At 42.1% G+C, this 21,835-nt stretch overlaps 1 protein-coding gene across 1 annotated transcript in view; it reads right to left on the reverse strand.

Annotated features, from left to right (window-relative positions):
- Nucleotides 1–21,835, reverse strand: part of ccdc69 (coiled-coil domain containing 69) — a 58,826-nt gene that overhangs the window by 16,363 nt on the left and 20,628 nt on the right. Inside the window, exons 2-3 of the mRNA XM_059990496.1 lie at nt 18,805–18,871; nt 2,108–2,319 (exon numbers count right to left, since the gene is read on the reverse strand). Of these exons, the coding sequence (XP_059846479.1) occupies nt 2,108–2,319; nt 18,805–18,871 (279 nt within the window). The remainder of the gene's footprint in view (nt 1–2,107; nt 2,320–18,804; nt 18,872–21,835) is intronic.

Here is a 21,835-nt window from a genome sequence, read left to right on the forward strand (position 1 = left end):
TATTTTTGTCTTAGCACTGTACTGCTACTGTAAAACTATAAAGTTCACATCAAGTATGACAGTGGTAACAAACCTGATTCTCAGTCTCTTAACACAAGTTCAAGTTTGTCATGTTTGTAATGTGTTGTGCTATTGCTGATCAAACTAAAGCTAACTTCCATTGCATTTATACTCTATGTATGTCTATGACAATTAAACTTGACTAGTTAAAAGCTTGAACAAAACCATGTACCTTTATATTAGAAATTCACATCAAGAGTTGAATTATTCCATAGTGTAGATGTAATAAAGAATTTATTTTCAAAATATGCAGTGGAACAGTTTCCAGAGTTTGTTCCTTACTTCTTAGGGATAATGAATCAGGAAAACTGAATAATTAATCTCAGAGTCATCTGTACATTGATGGAACACTAATACACAGCATTGTGTGACTTTCATGCTGTCTGGCTCCTCAGCTGCATTTCAGCTTGTAAACATTCACCCTGTCAATATCTTTTAATTCCTTACTTCTGTAGTCCACACCACTTTGACTGACCTTCTTTGCTCCTTCCTTAGCTACCTGACATAGTCGATGCAACTCCAGAATTGCCATTTGCCAGTGGCTCCTTTGAGATCGACAGGTGGTATCAATCTCACGGGTTAGCTCACTTCTGACCTCCCGTCTCTGTGCATCGCATTGTACAACTCAGGAATGAACTGGAGATCAGACGCCGGCACACTTGACCTTGGAACATCACCACTGGCCTCATTACTTAGTCCAGAGTCTGCAAAGAAATGCATTGCACTGAAGGGCCAGATGCAGTTCACACTCTGTGGATCACTAATGGTTGGTCTGTAAGGCACGAATCCTTTCATTTAACTGAAAACTTACATGCAGGTATGGCAAAACACTGCTTATTCAGCATGCCCTGATGGTGCTGGACTCGTAAGTTTTCAAGACCACTGCATGCTTTTCCAATTAATACTCCAGCACATTTCAAATTTAGTTTTGAAAAGAATTTACACAATTGTACAATATGTTTCCTGGCAAACCCAGTAAGTTTCATGAGAATTGAGGCCTCCGGTGCATTAAAGAGAATGTGTGAAGCAGCTTCTTAGGACTCAGATACCAAACCATCAGATAGCAGTTTAAAGTATCACTGTTTTATTCTTTTATCTATTTTGCTTTATTTTTAAGTATATGTCTATTAACTTTTGTTTCTGACATGTTTATTTTTTCATTATTTAACTCAATTGGAATAGTTTTTATAATAGTCAACAGAATTTTTAAAAACTATTGAGTGCCTTAGGTAGCAGTGAGCCGTCAAAAGACCATCAGGGCAGCCTGGGGCAGGGCGTCAGGATCCACCCTCTGAGGCCTGGCAGCTGCACACAGACTCCTTAGAATCACGGGATAGCTGGAGAATCGAGGCTTTGAGATTGTTTGGAACTGCACAAAACAGCTGTGGGGAAAGCATGTGAGGGAAACCGGTGGGAGTCTAGATTTAACTACAGTCCGGCCGATGGCTTTGCTCTACTAAGCCTGCACACATTCATGCGGGAATTCCTCAGTACATTGATAAGTATTCACCTCTCAGTCAGATTAGCCGGTCATCATCACATTGCCCTCTGTGATTAGCAACAAACCTATCACGCCAAAAAACTCCATCTCTGCCTTTACAACGGCAGATTGCCTATCAAATATTCAATCGCCCAGAATTTCTCTCATAGAGACATTTGGTAAAAGTGAGTACAGAAGTCACAACGCTCAGTTTGCATAGCACCCAAATTTCTGCCTGCTGTCAGACAAATCAGCTTTACTCAACACACAGAAACGCTGGAAACCCTCGGCGGGTCACCCAGCAGCTATGGTACAATGAAGGGTCTCAGTCCAAAACATTTGACTGTTTATTTCCGTCCACAGCTGCCTGCCTGACCTGTTGAGCTCCTCTAGCATTTTATGTGTCTTGCTCAATGATTCCAATACTATCTGAATTAAATGTTAGTCCTTGGGGACTGAGTAGAGAAAACACCCTTTACTGCCTCCACTTTCCATTTGCACACCAGTCACAGATTACTGTAAAAGGAAATGATTTGCCAGCGTTCATCTTGTTTTCAAGGTTCATACCTTTTGCTGTTCCTTTTTCAGTTTCTCAATGGCCTCTGCGTGAAGGTATTGAAGCTGTTGCTTCTCGGTGTTGTGCGTTGACCCCAAGTCTTCCCTGAGTTGTGCAAGTTCCTTCTCGTGCTCCTCTCTGATCCTTTCCACTTCCTTCTCGTGTAGTTCCACAGCAACAGTCTCTGCCCCCTGCAGTGGACTGCAAGCAGCTCCAGGCAAACCTGAAAAAAAAAAGGGAGAAGAAATACAATTATTTAGTACTGGAAAGCGTAAAGGCTAGATATTCTAAAATCACAGCCTGTAGGCAGAACAACACGGTTAGTGCGACACTATTACAGGTCGGGGTATTGGAGTTCAGAGTTCAGTCCCGGTGCCATCTGTAAGGAGTCTCTGTACGTCCTCCCTGTGGAACGAATGGGTTTTCTCTGGGTGCTCTACTTTTCTCCCACAGTCCAAGAGCATACCGGGTAGGTTAATTGGTCATTATAAATTGTCCCATGATTAGGTTAGCGTTAAATCAGGGTTGTTGGGTGCCGCTGGGGCAGAGTGACTCAGAGAGCAGGAGGGCCTATTCCGTGCAGTATCTTTACATAAATAAGTAAATGAAACACACAAAACACTGCAGGAAATCAGCAGGCTAGGTAGCATCTATGGAGAGGAATAAGCAGTCAATGTTTCCGGCCGAGACCCTTCATCAGGACTGGAACGGAAAGGGGAAAGAGGCCAGAATAGGGAGGTGGTGGGGGAGGGGGGAAGAGGGGACGGGGTACAAGATGGCAGGTGATAAGTGAAACCAGGTGAAGGGGTAAGTAGGTGGGTGGGTGAGGGAGGATGAAGTAAGAAGCTGGGAGGTGATAGGTGGAAGACAAAGTGCTGAAGAACAAGGAATCTAATAGGAGAGAAGAGTGAACCATGGGAGAAAGGGAAGGAGGAGGGGAACCAGCAGCAGATGTTTGGCAGGAGAAGGGAAGGGAAAGGATAAATAGGGAGCCAGAATGGGGAATTGATAAAGAGAGAGGTGAGGGGCCAGAAGTTAGAGAAATTAATGTTCAGGTGAGCTTGCAGGCTAGCCAGATGGAATTTGAGGTGTTGCTGCTCCAACCTGAGTGTGGTCTCATGTTAGTTTTATGGTCATGAAATCGTTGTAGTAGATAAGGTCATGGGCCAACACATCATTATCTAATTGATATTAATTTTCAATTCCCATTATGTCAAAGAAACCTTTTGACAAATTTGCCTTCGTAGATCAAATACTGAGTATAGGATTTGGGATGTTCTGTTGAAGTTCATAAGACATTGGTGAGGCCTAATTTGGAGTATTGTATGTCGTTTTGGTCACCTACCTACAAGAAAGATGTAAATAAGATTGAAAGAGTAAAGAGAAAGTTTACGAGGAGACTGGAGAACCTGAGTTATAAGGGAAGATTAAACAGGTTAGAACTTCATTTGCTAGAATGTGGAAGACAGAGGAGATTTGATAGAGGTATACACATAATGAGGGGTATGGATAGGGTGAATGCAAGCAGGCTTTTTCCACCGAGGTTGTGTGGGAGTACAACTACAGATGATAGGCCAAGGGTGAAAGGTGGCATGTTTAAGGGGAACCCGAGGGGAAACTTCTTCACTCCGAGGATCATGAGAGTTTGGAATGAGCTGCCAGTGCAAGTGGTGGATGCAATTTCAACGTTTAAGAGAAATTTGGATAAGTACACAGATAGCAGGAATATGGAGGGCTATGGTCTGGGTGCAGGTCGATGAAACTAGGCAGATTAAATGGTTCAGCATGGACTAGGTGGGCCGAAGGGCCTGATTCTGTTCTGTGGTTTTCTAGGACTCTGAATATGCACAGCAGTTTGCTGTTGCTTAGCCAAAGCTCTTGTTAAAAATCATCCAGCCGCTGTGGTAACTAAGCAGTGAATCACAGGGCACGTTATAAACGTTTCAGTGATAAAGACAAAGGTTACAGTCATGCTCCCATATACCAGGGATCAGTTCTCAGATGCGGATTCTAACACTTGTCATCCATTAAAGATTAGATGTCACACACAAACCACTAACACTGAAATTACAATAGGTGCTTTGCCAGCAAAGATCCACACTTTGGCTGTGCTAAACCTCCAGATGTCAGATGTTGTTCCTCTTAAGCCAGCAAGTTGAGAGTCTATATCCCTCTGGAGAATTGAACTTGAAAATCCAGGCTGACATTCTAGAATTAACACAGTAGTGGACTGTTGCAGGTTGTGTGTTACGATGAAACATTAAACCAACACTGCACCCCTTTTATACCCCCTGCTCTTTGCTCTTTCAGATAGATCAGCCCGTTTACAACACGAACAGAAGAGATTTTGCAGATGCTGGAAAAATTCAGAGCAACAGACACACACAAAATGCTGGTGGAATTTAGCAGGTCAGACAGCATCTAGGGAGAGGAATTAAGGGTCAAAGTTCAAAGTACATACAAGTCACCATATACAACTCTGAGATTCATTTACTTGTGGGCACATTCAATAAATCCAATCACTATAAAAGAATCAATGAAAGACTGAACCAGTAGGGTCAACAACCAGTGTGCAACAGACAACAAATTGTACAATTACAAAAAGAAAGAAAAAATAATAATAATTAAGTATTGAGATGAAGAGTCATTGAAAGTGAGTCCATCGGTTGTGGGAACAGTCCAGTGATGAGGCAAGTTGAGTGACATTATCCCCTCTGGTTTGAAAGCCTGATTGCTGATGGGTAATAACTGTTCCTGAACCTGGTCGTTTGAGTCCTGAGGCTCCTGTACCTTCTTCCTGATGGCGGCAACGAAAAGAGAGCATGATCTGGGTGGTGGGGGTCTCCTGACAATGGATGCCGCTTTCGTGCGACAATGCTTCGTGTAGACGTGCTCAATGGTGTGGAGGGCTTTGCCCGTGATGGGTTGGGCTGTATTCACTAATTTTTTGTAGGAATTTCCATTCAAGGGCATTGGTGTTTCCATATACACCAGCCAGTTAGTATACTCTCCATCACACATCTATAGAAGTTTTTCATGATTTTACTCTACTGTGCCTATAGTCTTGTTTATTATTTATTATAATGCCTGCACTGTTCTGTGTACTTTATGCAGTCCTGGGTAGATCTGTAGTCTAGTGTAGTTTTTGTGTTGGTTTATGTAGGTCAGTGTAGTTTTTGTACTGTTCATGTAGCACCATGGTCCTGAAAAACGTTGTCTCGTTTTTACTGTGTACTGTACCAGCAGTTATGGTCGAAATGACAACAAAAAGTGATTTGACTAGATGTCATGCTGAATCATCGCAAACTTCTAAGGAAATAGAGGCACTTTCATAACATCAGGCCAAGATCAATCATTAGGGCTGGAAAGGAACAAGGAGGAAGCCAGAATAAGAAGGTGGAGGAGGGGTAGGAGTACAAGCTGAAAGGTGGTAGGAGAAGTCGGGGAGGTGGGGAAGGTAGGTGGGTGGGGAAGAGGTGATGGAGTGAGAAGCTGGGAGGTGACAGGTGGAAGAGGTAATGGGCTGAAGAAAGGATTTGATAGGAAAGGGGAGTAGACTGGGCACCAGAGGGAGTTGATAGGCAAGTGAGGAGAAGGAGTAGGGGTAAGAGGGGAGCCAGAATTGGGACTTATAAGCATTTCCAGCTTGTGATCTTCTTTCAGCCACGTCTCAGTGATACCCACAACATCATACCACCCAATCTGACGGTAATACAAGAGCATTTACCTTATCTTCTAAACGTTGTGCAATCAAATATAACACCTTCCGTCCTGTATCATTACCCTGTTCGATTTTGCCCCCATGTTACACTTCAACTCCTCTCGCTGACTGCAATTTTGCCCTATCGTCTGCCAGTCCTTCCCCAGTCTCATTGTGCATCGATTTCTAAACCAACTGCCCCACCCTCTGCCCCTATCACACTAGCTTCCACCCTCTTCCAAATTAGTTTAAACGTTCCCCACAGCTCTAGCAAACCGCCCACCCCCCCCCACAAGGGCATTGATCCCTCTTGGGCTCAGGTGTATTATGTCCTTTTTGTACAGGTCATACCTTCCCCAGAAGAGATCCAGAAACCTGAAACCCTGTACCTTTCACCACTGCCTCAGCCACTCATTCATCTGTACTATCATCCTTTCCTGCGCTGACTAGCACGTGATACCGGGACTAATCCTGAAATTACTATATGGGAGGTCCTGTTCTTCAGCCTCTTCCATAACTCCCTATAATCACTGCACAGGACCTATTTCTCTTTCCACCCATCTCATTGGTGCCAATGTGCACCATGACTTCTGGCTGTTCCCACCCCCTATTGAGAATATTCTGAAGCTGCTCTGAGACATCCTGACCCTAGCACCTGGAAGGGAACACATCATCCTAGCAACTCTTCCGCAACCACAGAATTTCCTAACTGTCCTCCAAATTATCGAGTCTCCCGTCTTTATCGGTCAACCTCACTTTACCCTTCCCTGCTGATCCCACTGGTTTGGCGGCTGCTGCTGTACCCTGATAGGCCATTACCCCAGCAGCATCCAAAGTGTTATACTTGTTGCTGAGGAGAATGAGCCCAGGGAAACCCTGCACTGACTGCGTACTCCCATTACTTCTTCTGTCTGCTATCTGAAGCCTGCACTGTGGGTGTGACCACCTCAGCAAAAGTCTCATCCATCAGGTTTTCATTCTCCAAGATGTTCCAGCTCCAGTTCTTTGACCTAGTGAGTCAAGAGCTTCAGTTGGTTGCACCTCCCGCAGACATAGTCGTCAGGGAAACCGTGAGGTATCTGCAGTTCCATATCTCTCAGGAGGAGCATTCCACTGCCTGAACTACCAACCTGCCATCTTGTTAAACACCCTTCTTCTCAAGCTTAAGTTCTAGCCTGTACCTGTTCTTGCCCAAGCCTGTTGAGCCAAAGCCTGGCCATTTTAGTTGATTGTAACTCCTGAATCAATGCCACTAACTCTGAGCTGGCACTACGATTGCCGTGGGAGCTTGCTTTGCACAATTCAAACCCTGAATTTCCTGCATAACAAATGTAACCCATCTTCATACTTCAGATGCTGAAAAACACCAAGAAAAGTCCTCAAGGTCTCTGAATCAGTGGAAAAAAAATAGTCAGAGGATTATAATATGCAGGATTTAATATTTCCTTGCAGATATAATGCAGTAACAGGCCCTTCCTGCACAACAAGGCCAACGCTGCACAAATACATCCATGTGACCAATTAACCTACTAATCTCATGTCATTGGAATGTGGGAGGAAACTGGAGCACCCAGAGGAAGCCCACAGGGTCAGGGGCTGAATGTATAAACTCCTTACAGACGTTGGTGGAATTAAACTGAAGTTGCTGGCACTGTAATAGTGTTCCAATAACTGCTACATGGTAAGAGATGATGGGATTGACTAAATTTCTCTGCCAGGAGACTGTCCCCAGCTTAAGGGGCTGATTGGCCTCACTTTATGTTGTGAAATTTCTACAACTCAGCATCCATAAGACCATAGGACATTTAGCCTCTTGTGTTTGCTCCACTGTTCTATCATGGATGAATCATTATCACCCTCAACCCCATTCTCCTGACTTTTCCCCATAACCTTCGACACCTTTACCAATCAAGAATCTAGCAACTGCTGCTTTAAATATACCCAATGACTTGGCCTGCAAATGAATCCCACAGAATGATCACTCCCCAGCTAAAAAATTCCTCATTTCTGTTCTAAAGCAATGTCCTTGAGTTCTGAAGCTGTGCTCTCTGGTTCTCGACTCCACCACTATAGGAAACATCCTCTCCAAATCCACTCTATCTTGGGGTTTTAATATTCGACAGATATCAATGAAATCCCCCCCCCCCCCCATCAAGCCAGAGGACAAATTAGTTCCCTTTCCTGCTGATCCTCGCTGTGCATCTCACAAACCTCACTATCAAGAGTCTGGAGACCTGCACCATGTGTTTGGGTTAGTGAAGTAACAGGAGAAAACAGAGTCTGCAGTCGTCGTGATAATGAGAGTCTTAAACGTAAACATGTGCCAGCTGCACGTAACCTCTGTACACATATTCAACCTTCTGCCACAGTCTTAATTTCACTTCTTGTTAAAAACGAAGCACCTAATGTAAACATAAACTGTGATGTAGAATCTAGTAATTATTTGGTGCAGAACAGAGTTACTGGCGATTTCAGAATCTTCACCTCCCAAGATCAAGAGAGGACTGTAGAGATGAAAAGGACAAGAGGAGAAACAAAGGGAAGATATTGGAGAAACAGAAAGGAACTTTATACTGGCTTGCTGCGCGGACAAACTGTGAAGTGAAAGCTACTTGAAACAACAGTGAAATAGGGACTCATTGCCCTTCTATGCAAAGAGAACACATTGGGTGTTCGTCCATCTTTATTTTGTGTGTTGTTTTTCCATCGACTCAATTGTTTTATTCTGTACCTCCTATGAATGCCTGCAAGAGGATGAATCTTAGGATAGTGTTTGGTGGCATTTGTGTGCTTTGATAATATTAAATTTACTTCTGCTTGGAAAATGATGAAATACAGAAAAGCAAAGGGTATCAGCTGTCACGTGAATTCATTGAAGCATCACTGTCCTGAAACAGACTGTTAAATTTAATTTAGTGATCTTTACAGATTGCCTTCCACCACCCCAGCCATATCGCCGTGTATTTTACTGGCGCTGGACAGTGCGGCGACACTGGCTGCCCCCCCCCCCCCCCCCCAGTGTACCGGTTGTTAACGCAGACACAGTTTACTGTACAGCATAGAGTGATGAACAGAGAACAACGCAACACAGGAACAGGCCATTCAGCTCACAATGTTGTGCTGAACCGGTTATATTAGTAATCAAATGGCCAGCTAAACTCATCTCTTCTGCCTACACAAAGTCCGTACCCTTCCATTTTCCCCATATTCATGAACCTATTTAAACATCTCTTAAAAATCCCTAATGTATCTGCCTTTACCAACAACCCAGGCTGGGTATTCCGGGCATCCGCCACACTCTGTGTGAAAAACTTACTTCTCACATCTCCTTTGAAATTATCCCCTCTTACCTTAACTGCCCTCTGCTATCTCTCTCTATACATGTGAGGAACCTGAAGCAGATCTGATATTTCCATCAAATTTTAGAATTGCAATTTAATTAAACTTAAAAACTTCTCATGCATTTAAAATGAATAACAATCTATTTTGAAAATAAATTTTTGCTCGAGAAAACAAGATCAGGAGTCACGCCTTGGGTTAACATTAAAACATGGTATCGTGAAAGTCCAATCAATCTTAATTGGACTTGTCCAGATTGAGACAAGTCAAATTAAAAAGGACACTAGAAATATTTATCTAAGGGGACTGCTACTTAAAGGAATAGTTCCATATTCAAAAGGACAGTCTGTATTTTACAGTATTCCCTTTGATGACTATATTTGAGACAATTCCACAAATAATACATTTCGTAAAACGCAAGATTCTGCAGATACTGGAAATCCAGCGAAACACACACAAAATGATGGACCAACTCAGCAGGTCAAGCAGCAACTTTGGAGAGGAATGATGACTCAGCACCGATGGAAAGTTTATTTCCACAGGTACTGCCTGACGTACAGAGTTCCTCCAGCATATTGTGAATTATTTTTTTTTCTTTTGTTAATTGTAACGTCTGATTATTCTCATTGTCTGAAAACCAGAAAAATCAAAATTCACTGAAAATAAAGAGCATAACGGTAAGTAGAATCAGCTTCAACTTACTGCTGGTCATTTATACAGAATGATAGTGCAATGAACACAAGAATTTTAATGAAAGCGTCCAGCAATGCTGTCGAGTTTCACTGTCACAAATTAATTTCTCTGCCAGCTGACGCAGAGGCCTGTACCAAAAGGCCATTAGAGACACTACCAGCTTACCAGATGTCATAGGAAATTTGATGATTACCACTGTACAGTATTTAATTTAAGAGGATAGAGAGAGATGTGAGACTTTCTGTAAAGATCTAATGCTCTACAACGATAGTGCAAAATTAGCAATTAAATTTGCTGGTATCATTGAATGAAATAGCAAAGAGAAAGTTCTTCTGGTCATCCTCTGCAATAACATTAGTAGTATGTTTATGATTTGGTTATCAATTGTGAGCTGATTAATTCTTCTTTTAAATGTTAAACTCTACATTAGCTATTCTGGTCAAATGCTGAAACATTGATTGTGAACTAACTTTGCCACCTTTCACACTACATAAAGCGCAGTGGCCACATTATTAAATACCTTCTCTACCTAATAAAGTTGTTACTGAGTGTACGTTTGTGGTTTTCTGCAGCAGCAGCCCATCTACTTCAAGGTTTAAAGTGTTGTGAGTTCGGAAATGCTCTTCCGCACACCACTGTTGTAACTCATGGTTTTCTGAGTTACTGTCACCTTCCTGTTGTGTTGAGCCAGTCTGGCCGTTCTCATCTGAGCTCTCTCATGAACAAGGCATTTGCACCCACAGAACTGCTGCTGACTGGTGTTTTTTCTGGTTTTATTTGTACCATTCTCTGTAACCTCGAGAGACTGTTGTGTGGGGAACAGGAGATAGATAGTTATAAACAATAGGTGCAGAAGTAGACCATCCGGCCCTTCGAGCCTGCACCGCCATTCTGAGATCATGGCTGATCATCTACTATCAATACCCAGTTCCTGCCTTGTCCCCATATCCCTCGATTCCCCTATCCATAAGATACCTATCTTCCTTCTTGAAATCATCCAGAGAATTGGCCTCCACTGCCTTCTGAGGCAGTGCATTCCACACCCCCACAACCCTCTGGGAGAAGAAGTTTTTCCTTAACTCTGTCCTAAATGACCTACCCCTTATTCTCAAACCATGCCCTCTAGTACTGGACTCTCCCAGCAACAGGAACATATTTCCTGCTTCTATCTTGTCCAATCCCTTAATAACCTTATATGTTGCAATCAGATCCCCTCTCAATCTCCTTAATTCCAATGTGTACAAGCCCAGTCTCTCTAACCTCTCTGCGTAAGACAGTCCGGACATCCCAGGAATTAACCTCGTGAATCTACGCTGCACTTCCTCTACAGCCAGGATGTCCTTCCTTAACCCTGGAGACCAAAACTGTACACAATACTCCAGGTGAGGTCTCGCCAGGGCCCTGTACAAATGCAAAAGGATTTCCTTGCTCTTGTACTCAATTTCCTTTGTAATAAAGGCCAACATTCCATTAGCCTTCTTCACTGTCTGCTGCACTTGCTCATTCACCTTCAGGGACTGATGAACAAGGACTCCTAGATCTCTTTGTATTTCTCCCTTACCTAACTCTACACCATTCAGATAATAATCTGCCTTCCTGTTCTTACTCCCAAAGTGGATAACCTCACACTCCTTTCTTAAAAAGTGGGATAACATTAGCCATTCTCCAATCCTCAGGAACTGATCCTGAATCTAAGGAACATTGGAAAATGATTACCAATGCATCCGCAATTTCCAGAGCCACCTCCTTTAGTACCCTAGGATGCAGACCATCTGGACCTGGGGATTTTTTAGCCTTCAGTCCCTTCAGTCTACTCATCACCGTTTCCTTCCTAATGTCAATCTGTTTCATTTCCTCTGTTACCCTATGTCCTTGGCCCATCCATACATCTGGGAGATTGCTTGTGTCTTCCCTAGTGAAGACAGATCTAAAGTACTTATTAAATTCTTCTGCCATTTCTCTGTTTCCCATAACCATATCACCCAATTCATTCTTCAAGGGCCCAACATTGTTCTTAACTATCTTCTTTCTCTTCACATACCTAACAAAGCTTTTGCTAACCTCCTTTATATTCCTGGCTAGCTTGCGTTTGTACCTCATTTTTTCTCCCCGTATTGCCTTTTTAGTTAAGTTCTGTTGTTCCTTAAAAATTTCCCAATCATCTGTCCTCCCACTCACTTTAGCTCTGTCATATTTCCTTTTTTTTAAAAATGCTATGCAATCTCTGACTTCCTTTGTCAACCACTGTGGCCCCTTTCCCCCCTTTGAATCCTTCCTTCTCTGGGGGATGAACTGATTTTGCACCTTGTGCATTATTCCCAAGAATACCTGCCATTGCTGTTCCACTGTCTTTTCTGCTAGGATATCCGTCCGGTTAACTTTGGCCAGCTCCTCCCTCATGGCTCCATAGTCTCCTTTGTTCAACTGCAACATTGACACCTCCGAACTGCCCTTATCCTTCTCAAATTGCAGATAAAAATTTATCATATTGTGATCACTACCTCCTAATGGCTCCTTTACTGTGAGATCACTTATAAAATTCTGTTAATTACACAACACTAAATCCAGAATAGCCTTGTCCCTGGTCGGCTCTCGTACAAGCTGTTCCAAGAATGCATCCCGTAGGCACTCTACAAACTCCCTATCCAGGGGTCCAGCATCAACCTGATTCTCCCAGTTCACCTGCATGTTGAAATCCCCCATAACTACTACGACATTACCTTTGCCACATGCCAATGTTAACTCCCTATTCAACTTGCACCCAATATCCATGCTACTGTTTAGTGGCCTGTAGACAACACCCATCAGGGTCTTTTTGCCCTTACTGTTCCTCAGTTCTATCCACACAGACTCTACTTCTCCAGATCCTATGTCCCCCCTTGCAAAGGACTGAACCTCATTCCTCACCAACAGGGCCACCCCACCCCTCTGCCCACATTTCTGACCCTACGATAGCACGTATACCCTTGTACATTCATTTCCCAGGTCTGATGTCCCTGCAGCCATGTCTCCGTTATCCCAACAACATCATAGTTACCCATTCGCACCTGAGCTTCAAGCTCATCCACCTTATTTCTGACACTTCGTGCATTCAGATATAGAATTTTTAGCCCATTTCTCCTCTCTCTGTTTGAATCTCTGCCTATTGTGCTTAACCCAGCTCCCCGAACTCCCATCAGGCTATACGCCCCTAGAATTTTGTTGTCCTTCCTAAATTTACTTATTCTTTCTGCACATTTAACTCTATGTTCCGTCAGACCATCCCTCTGTACATGTGTCCTCCTTATCACTTGTTCTGCCTCACCTTTCTCTACTACACACTTAATATTCCAGAATTGTGTAGTCCCCACCTGTCCTTTATTCTTCATCTCGCTATCCTCACTCACATTCTGGATCCCCACCCCCTACAAATTTAGTTTAAACCCCCCCCCCCGAGCAGCACTTAGTTTTTGAGATATTCAAATTAACCCATCTGGCACTCACAATTATTCCATGGTCAAAGTCATTTAATCACATTTCTTCCCCATTCTGATGTTTGGTCTCAACAACAGCAGAACCACTTCACCGTGTCTGCATGCTTTTATGCACTGAGTTGCTGCCACATGATTGCCTGATTAGATATTTGCATTAATGAGCAGGTGTACATGTGTACCTAATAAAGTGGCCACAGAGTGCTTTCAAACCAACAGAGCTGAAGACTTGAAATGCATCCACGCTGTGCTCCAAAATTTGGTTTCATCATTTGAACGGAATTCAATTTTGGAAGAGAACTACAACAATACAAGATTGTGAGGGGCATTGATGGAGTAGACAGTTGATACCTCTCTACCCCACCCCCAAGGTCAAAATGTCTAATACTAGAGGGCATACATTTAAAGCAAGAGGCAGCAAGTTCACAGGAGATTCAGATTTATTTGTGACAAGTAAATCCAAACATTGAGTAAAATGCATTGTTTGTGTTAACAGCCAGCACACCCAAGGATGTACTGGGGCAGCCTGTAATTGTTGCCACACTTTCTGACGCCAACACAGCATGCCACAATGTTCAGCAGAACAACGCAAGCAGCGACAACACAACAATAAACCCCCTTTTCCAACCCTCCTAGTTAACCCCCCCCTCCCATATACACAAACAGTCCTCCAAACCCAGGAGAGACCACCCCCAGACTTCATCTCCAGAATATCAGACGTTATGTGAACAACTTCACCCCAGGATATCCAACAGGGATATGATGTGGGAAAGGCAGGGTTTTTTTTAAACTTATAAATGTGGTGTGTGCTTGGAGAGTGCTGCCAGAGCAGGCAGGAGTGCTACGAGGAGGCACTGAAGAGCCTCTTAGACAGGCACATCAATGTGCAGAGAGTGGAGGGATATGAATATTGTGCAGGCAGAAGGGATCAGTTTAGTTAGTCATTTAATCACTAGTTTAATTAGTTCAGTGCAACACAGTGAGCCAAGAGGCCTGTTCCTGCGTGTACTGTTCTATATTCTATATTAACATTCATTCACTCGCCTATCAGCTGAATACAAGTTTCAGCCTTCCTAGCATGGTCCTTCAGTGCACTGTGAAGACAATTTAAGACTTGGTCCACGATAGCTTAACTTTGTTTTATTACAAATTTAGCCGGTGGAGTGCGTCACCCACCATCTTATGATAATTCACAATTCATGAGATGTCTTTTCACCATGAATCGCTGGCTAATTTCCACATTGATAATGTCACATATCAATCTGAACACTTCTAGCTTCTCCTTTGTATTACACCCTACAGTGAAACAAATAAAAATGGCAGAGTACTTTCGAAAGGATTGATGGCTATTGTCTATGTTCCTTCATTAATGTAAAACCACATTCTGCCTTGTGCATGACACTGTGCTATAATATTACAGGTAACCAACTCCTGTGGGGACGGGAGGTGATTCAGGAACAGTCCCTTTCCCTCTGCCATCTGCTATCTAAATGGACATTGAACCCATGAACACTACCTCACTTTTTTCTGTTTTTTGCACTACTTATTTTAACTATTTAATATACATATTTACTGAAATTCAGTTTATTTTCTTTATTTATCATGTATTGATTGTAGTTTACTGCCGCTGACAAAGTTAACAAATTCACAACCTATGCCGGTGATATATAATATGGCTCTGATTCTGAAAGGAAGGCCATGCCATTGTGCAGGAAAGAAAGTAACGCGACAAACAGTATCATCATTGCAGAACAGAGGACTGCCACTTGGGTCTTTTCAACTGCCTTTTCAGCCCCATTAAAAGTTGGCACAGACTGATTTCTTTAATAAGATCATGCCAGTAAACAAGTCATGTAACTCAAAAATGGAATGCGCATAACTGGTTTATTCACAGCAGATAAAAGCTTCCATTTCATACCATCAGCGTATTTGAATAATAACAGATTTGTTTAATAAATGTTAAGAGTGTTCACTTACGGAGAAGCAGTTCCACATAGCTTCAATAAACACAAAATATATCATATAAATAGTTCCCCCAAGATAACTTGTTCAGGTTTTGGTGTAGATAGAATATTGACTGTCCAATTGGAAACAGAGTTGTTGTAAAGAGTACACATCTGACTGGCAAGGTGTAATGAGGGGATTACTACACAATGGTGGCTTTTCAATGTTTTATACTTTACATGATGAAAGCACTGAAGCGCAGGTTACTAAACTTTTTGCTGGCACAATGATAGGTAACAAATAAGACTGAGCTGACCGTAATGAGGCTACAAAGAAATACAATTAGGTTATGTAAGTGGACAAAGATCTGGCAAATGGAATATGCTGCAGTGCTTGTAATTTCCCACCTTTGGCAGGAAAAGATAAAGCTGAGACTTATTTACTGTAAATGGTGAGAGATTGCAGAGTTCTGCAATGCAGGAGGGATCTGGGTAACTTGATACCTAATATGCCAGTGGAAAGCAACTGGGAAAGCTTGCAATGGCGTTCATTGTCATAGGAATTGAATGCAAAAATGGGGAGGATAGAGAATTGACAAGATCGCATTTGGAGTACGCAAGGCCACGCAAAAATTCTTGTTGGCATACGGCATGCAGTACCGCCCCTCAATTCTTTAAACTCCACCCATAATAAAAAAGATACACGAGTATCTTTACAGCCAAATGAAGTAGCAAATTACTTGTTTAGAACCTGAGAGCTGCGAGATGTTTTCCCAGGAAACGTCACACACCAGCATGGCACCAGGTTACAAGACAACGTGACATTGAAGGATACGTATTGAAACCCTCACAGGCCTGGTGTACCCATCAGTATTTTGATAGTGAAGGATTATAATAACAATACTAGTTAGAAACCATTTTACTTTTCAATTGTCTTTTAAGATTAACATTAATCATTTGAACAGGTTTTCTAAAATGCTTTAGTCCGAGTTATACTTCTATTAATAGTAATGCAATGAAACCATGTACAAAGTGTAAATAAAGACATCCTTTTTCCTTATAAATGTTCATAGTTATTGTTACTAATTAATTAATCAACGAGAATCTCTGTTCAGATTTACCATGGAATGCAAGAGAATTTTTTTTTTTAAAAACAAGATTATTGCTAATTTGGGCACAAAATCTCAAGAAGGGTTGTGATCCCTTTAAAAGTATAGGGTTTCTTATTTAAATGGGAATATTAATGCATTGGTAGCAGTTTGGAGAAGTTTGACTGGACCAGTACCCAAAATGGGGGAGTTATCACATGATTAAAGGTTGGACAAGTTAGATGAGTTCTGATAAGTGAGAGGTTGTTTGAATGAGTGCTGGAATTATTCCTGCTGTCTTAACAATATTTATGGAGTTAAGTAACACAGCAGTTATGGTCCTTAACTACGATCCAGCAACCCGAATTAATAACCTGAAGAAATTAGTGCATAACATGTCATGATTAACTGAACATATAAATTAAATAAATCTGGAATTAAAACTAACCTGGAACCAAGAACAGCACTTGAGAAACAATCCTTATGTAGCAAGAATTTTAATTCACTAATATCCTTAAAACCATAAGCTATAGGAGCAGAATCAGGCCAATTGGCCCATCCAGTGTGCCTACCATTTCATCTTGTCTGATCCAATTTTTCTCTCAACCCCACTCTCCTTCTCCGCATATCCCTTCATACCCTGACCAATCAAGAATCTATCAACCTCTGCCTTAAATACACATAAAGCAGAGACCTCCATGGCTGCCTATGGCATAGAATTCCAGAGATTCCCACTCTCTGGCTAAAGAAATTCCTCCTCATCTCCGTTTTAAAAGGACACCCCTCTATTCTGAGGTTGCGTCCTCTGGTTTTCTCTTCTACCAGAGAAAACATCCTCTCCACATCCGAGTATCAAGGCCTTTCACCATTTGATAGATTTCAATGAGGTCACCCCTCATTCTTCTGAATTCTATTAAATGCAGGCCCTGAGCCATCAAACACCCTATATGACAAGCCATTCAATCCTGGGATCATTTTCATGAACCTTCTCTGAGTCTCTCTGCAGCTCCAGCACGTCCTTTTTAAGATAAGGGGCCCAAAACCACTCACAATACTCCAAATCTCAACATTACATCCTTGCTTTTATACTCTAGTCCTCTTTAAATGAAAGCCAACATCACATTTGCCTTCCCCACAGCAGACTCAACCTGCAAATTAACCTGTATGGAATCCTGCACAAGGGCTCCCAAGTCCCTTTGCACCTCAGCTTTTGTGTTTAGAGGTGTCCAGCTGCATTAGACCCTGGCCTCCCTCAAAGTCTATGGCTCAATATATGAGCAGTGATGTGGGAGTAGTGTGTACTGCATTGGAGCACATTTGGTTAGCACTGCTTGTATCATTATCTCCCCATAATACCAGCTGAGAAGGCAGAGACATTTTGGGAAAACAATTGTAACTGCAGCTGGCCCTAAATTCTTAAAAAAATAGCTTCAAAATGTTTAAGTTTCCACTCCCTCCCTAGAGGCAGTTGACTGGGAAGCCCATGGTGATGTCTCTCAGCTCTCTTCTGTGCATATGAAACCCCACTGCAAAAAGGGACGGGACCAAGAGAAGCTTCCATATCAAAGGCTGTTCACACAGCCTTCTTTATATACCAATCAAAGAGACAATGTGTAGGGTAGGCCCATCAAACTTTGTCGGGATTTGTCAACGTTTGAGAAACAATCCAAATGCAGCAGGGATTGCTAATATCCTTAAAGGGGCGCAATGTATAGGAAGTCATGGGTGGACATCCAACTGGATGATCTGGTTCAGTGTTTCTGTTTTGTTAGTCAAAGTACATTTATTAAAGTACTGTGAATTCCTGTCACCATATACTGCCTTGTAATTCATTTTCTTGTAGAAATTTAAAGGAAAATAAAGTCATACAATGGAATTTATGAAAGCCTATAAGTAAACAAAGAATGACAATCAATCAATGGGCAAAAGGCAAATTGTGCAAATTTTAAAAAATAAATACTCCCAACAGCATGAGTTGTACAGTCATTGAAAGTGAGTCTGTAGGTTGTGGAATCAGTTTAGGGTTGAGCTCAGTGAAGTTATCCGTGTTGGTTCAAGAGTCTGATGACTGTAGGGTATTAACTGGTTTGTTATTGACAGGATACTAATATAATGTAGCAGCTTCCAAGGGACAAATCTAATTCTGTAACAAAGACCAACAGCACTGGAGGTGACATATTGAGTGGTTTAGCTAATGGGCAGTTAAATCCAGACCAACCTGCTTCATTGGGCTGTGTTTTACAGAAAACGTCATAACTTTATCATTGAATCAATTTGAATCCAAATTACAAGATGGACAGCCATCATTTCACCAGTTAAGTTAATCTTAAATCTGCTTGAATTTTCCTGGCAGATATACAACTTGCAAAGTTAAAGAAGGATGATATTTAATGATCATATCAAGGCATTTCAGGCCTTCTAACCCAACCCTCCATACTACAATACCAGAACAATTAATTGCCACCAGTTTCTTACCACCATCACCACGAAGTACTGTTAATTCTTGAGAAACTTCTTTCTGTTGTTTTGATTGGGCTTCTTTCTGTTCAGATCCAAAAAAAACAATATTACTCATCCTGTGTACACTGCAACTCCTAAATAAAACACTGAAATAATGATTTGTTCAGAGTTATTTGCACATGATGGAAGATTCAGCAATAGGCAATGCTAAGAAGAACTAGAAACGAGCAAAATTCAAAACACTGATGTGCAAAGGGGCTCACGAGACCTCTTGCAGGATTCCCTAAAGGTTAATTTGCAGGCTGAGTCTGTGGTGAGGAAGGCAAGTGCAATGTTAGCATTCATTTTGAGAGGACTAGAATATAAAAGCAAGAATGTAACGTTGAGGCTTTATAAGGCACTAGTGAGGCCTCACTTGGAGTACTGTGAGCAGTTCTGAGCCCCTTATTTAAGAAAGGATGTGCTGACATTGGAAAGAGCTCACAGGAGGTTCAGAAGACTAACTCTGGGAATGAAAGGCTTATCACATGTGGAGCAATTGAAGGCTCGGGGCCTTTACTCACTGAAATTTATAAGAATGGAAGGGGATCTCATTGAAACCTATCAAATGATGTAAGGCCTGGATAGAGTGGATGTGGAGATGATGTTTCCTATGGAGGGGGAGTCTAGGACCAGCAGGCACAATCTCAGAATAAAGGGACGTCCATTTAGAATGAAAATGAGGAGGAGTTTCTTTAGCCAGGGAGTGGCGGGTCAGTGAAAATTGTTGCCACAATTGGCTGTGGAGGCCAGGTCATTTGGGTGTATTTAAGGCAGTGGTTGATAGGTTCCTGCTTAGTCAGGGCATCAAAGGTTATGGGGAAAAGGCAGGAGAATGGGGTTGAGAAGAAAATGGATCAGCCAAGATGAAATGGAGCAGATGCATTGGGCCAAATTGCCTAATTCTGCTCCCAAGTCTCATGGTCTTATCTGTTCCTTCGAGCCTGCTCCATTTAAGAAAAAATAAACATCAATGCTAACCTACTGTGCCTCCTGCAATATTACAAGATTCCTTTAAATCTCAGGCATTTATAAATTTCTATTGTGAATCAGTTCAATCAATGAAACTTCGCAGCCCTCTGAAGTAGAGAGTTCTAACTATTTACCAATATTTAAGTAAGGAAATGTCTGTATATTTCTGGCCTATATGGCCTCCTCTTAGCAAAACACACAAAATGTTGGAGTAACTCAGAAGATCAGGCAACAGTTATGAAGAGTCTTGGCATGTCAAATGTTTATTCCCGTTCATAGACCTGCGGAGTTCCTCCACCATTTTGCATGTATGTTGCTCTGGATTTCCAGCATTTGCAGAATCTCTTGTGTTTATGGCCTCTTGCTGATTCTGAGACCATGTGATTCAAGGATTGTCAGCTAGTGGAGAACACCATCGCTACATTAACACTTGCATACATAAGGCAATTCCATTTTATCCTCATTACAACTACAACTTTCATTGACCTTGCCCTGTCATTCATATCACCATTCGCTGAGAACAGACATCACCCACCTGCCTACGTGGGTAGAGTCAGCGCACATTGACCAAATGTCACTTCATGGAAGGTCCAACCCTCCACATTTACCGTCTCGCTACCCGAAAGATGATGAAGTGTGACAATCAATAAAACACATCAGCCATCTCAAAATACCTCCTAACAGCACATTAAGACCACATGATGAATCTCAATATTGTCATTTCCAAAGGCTGAGCCAAATGAATGCTTCAAATTCCTTGAACTCCTTGACACGTTGCCAGTGACTAGGCTCCCTATGTTCTCCGTCCAAGCCAAACAGGCTAACCATCAAAGCCACAGAAGTCAGATTAAAGCCCTTCAGACACGGACCCCGTGAAAAATCAAAACAAAGGAGGAACATTACAGTCCTCCCCAGTAATCATCCACAAGTCCAGTCACTCAGTAGAATATACTATGGTTGGAGTGCCTATAACTTGTATTCACAGGCATGTTGGACTGAGAGCTCTAAACAATGCATGCAATGTACTTAGTTTTCATCCTTACTGGTCCAGAATTCAGGAATGGGTCAGTTTTAGATTAAGGATACCTGCCAATTTGGAATTGTACCATTTCCCACTTGTCTTGTATTTACCAGCATATGGAGGAGCTATGTCCCAAGCCTAAATATATTTATCTTTGGGCTTTATGCCATCAAAAAAAAAAATCCCCCAAAACATCTTCATTAAGAAGCAACTGGCCTACTCCCATCAGCAAGCACCCGGACCAGAGTCTTCCACACCCCTACTGTCCATGTATCTATCAAACTTCACTTAAATGTGGAAATCTAATCAGCCAATCATGCAGCAGCAACTTAATGCAGAGAAGCATGCAGACAGGGTCAAGAGGTTCATGTTGTTATTCAGGCCAAACACCAGAATAGGGGAAGAAAAGTGATTTTGACCATTGAATGATTGTTGGTACCTGACGGAGTAATTTGAGTATCTCAGAAATTTCTGATCTCTTGAGTTTCCACAAGTCTCTAGAGTTAACCGAGAATGGTGCACAAACAAAGAAACTTCCAGTGGGTGCCAGTTCTGTGGGCAAAGATGCCTTGTTAATGACAGAGGTCAGACAGAATGGCCAGACTGGTCCAAGCTGACAGGAAGTCAACAGTAACTCAAGTAATCATGTGTTGCAGAAAAGATGCAGAAGAGCATCTCTGAACATGCAACATGCCAAAACTTACAGTGGATAGGCTACATCAGCAGAAGACCACACCGGGTCCAGTCCTGACCCTGATAAAATGACTGGCCACTGTGTGTATGCCCTTTACCCACACATTTTAACCTTTTGCGCTCCTAGTACTGAAAGATAAGCGATAACCACAGCAAAACAGAAATTCCAGAAAGGATAGATTTACACTAAGTGTGCATCTCTATCTCAGTGTGTATAATTGGAAAAGACTGGCATTGATTTGTTAGAGACAAAGTTCATCTGACCAAATTGATAAGAGCTTTGAAATGAAGTAACAGTGAGGGCTGACAAGAGAAATGTGG

This window comes from Hypanus sabinus, chromosome 15 (genome assembly GCF_030144855.1).
Source record: "Hypanus sabinus isolate sHypSab1 chromosome 15, sHypSab1.hap1, whole genome shotgun sequence".
Lineage (NCBI taxonomy): Eukaryota > Metazoa > Chordata > Chondrichthyes > Myliobatiformes > Dasyatidae > Hypanus > Hypanus sabinus.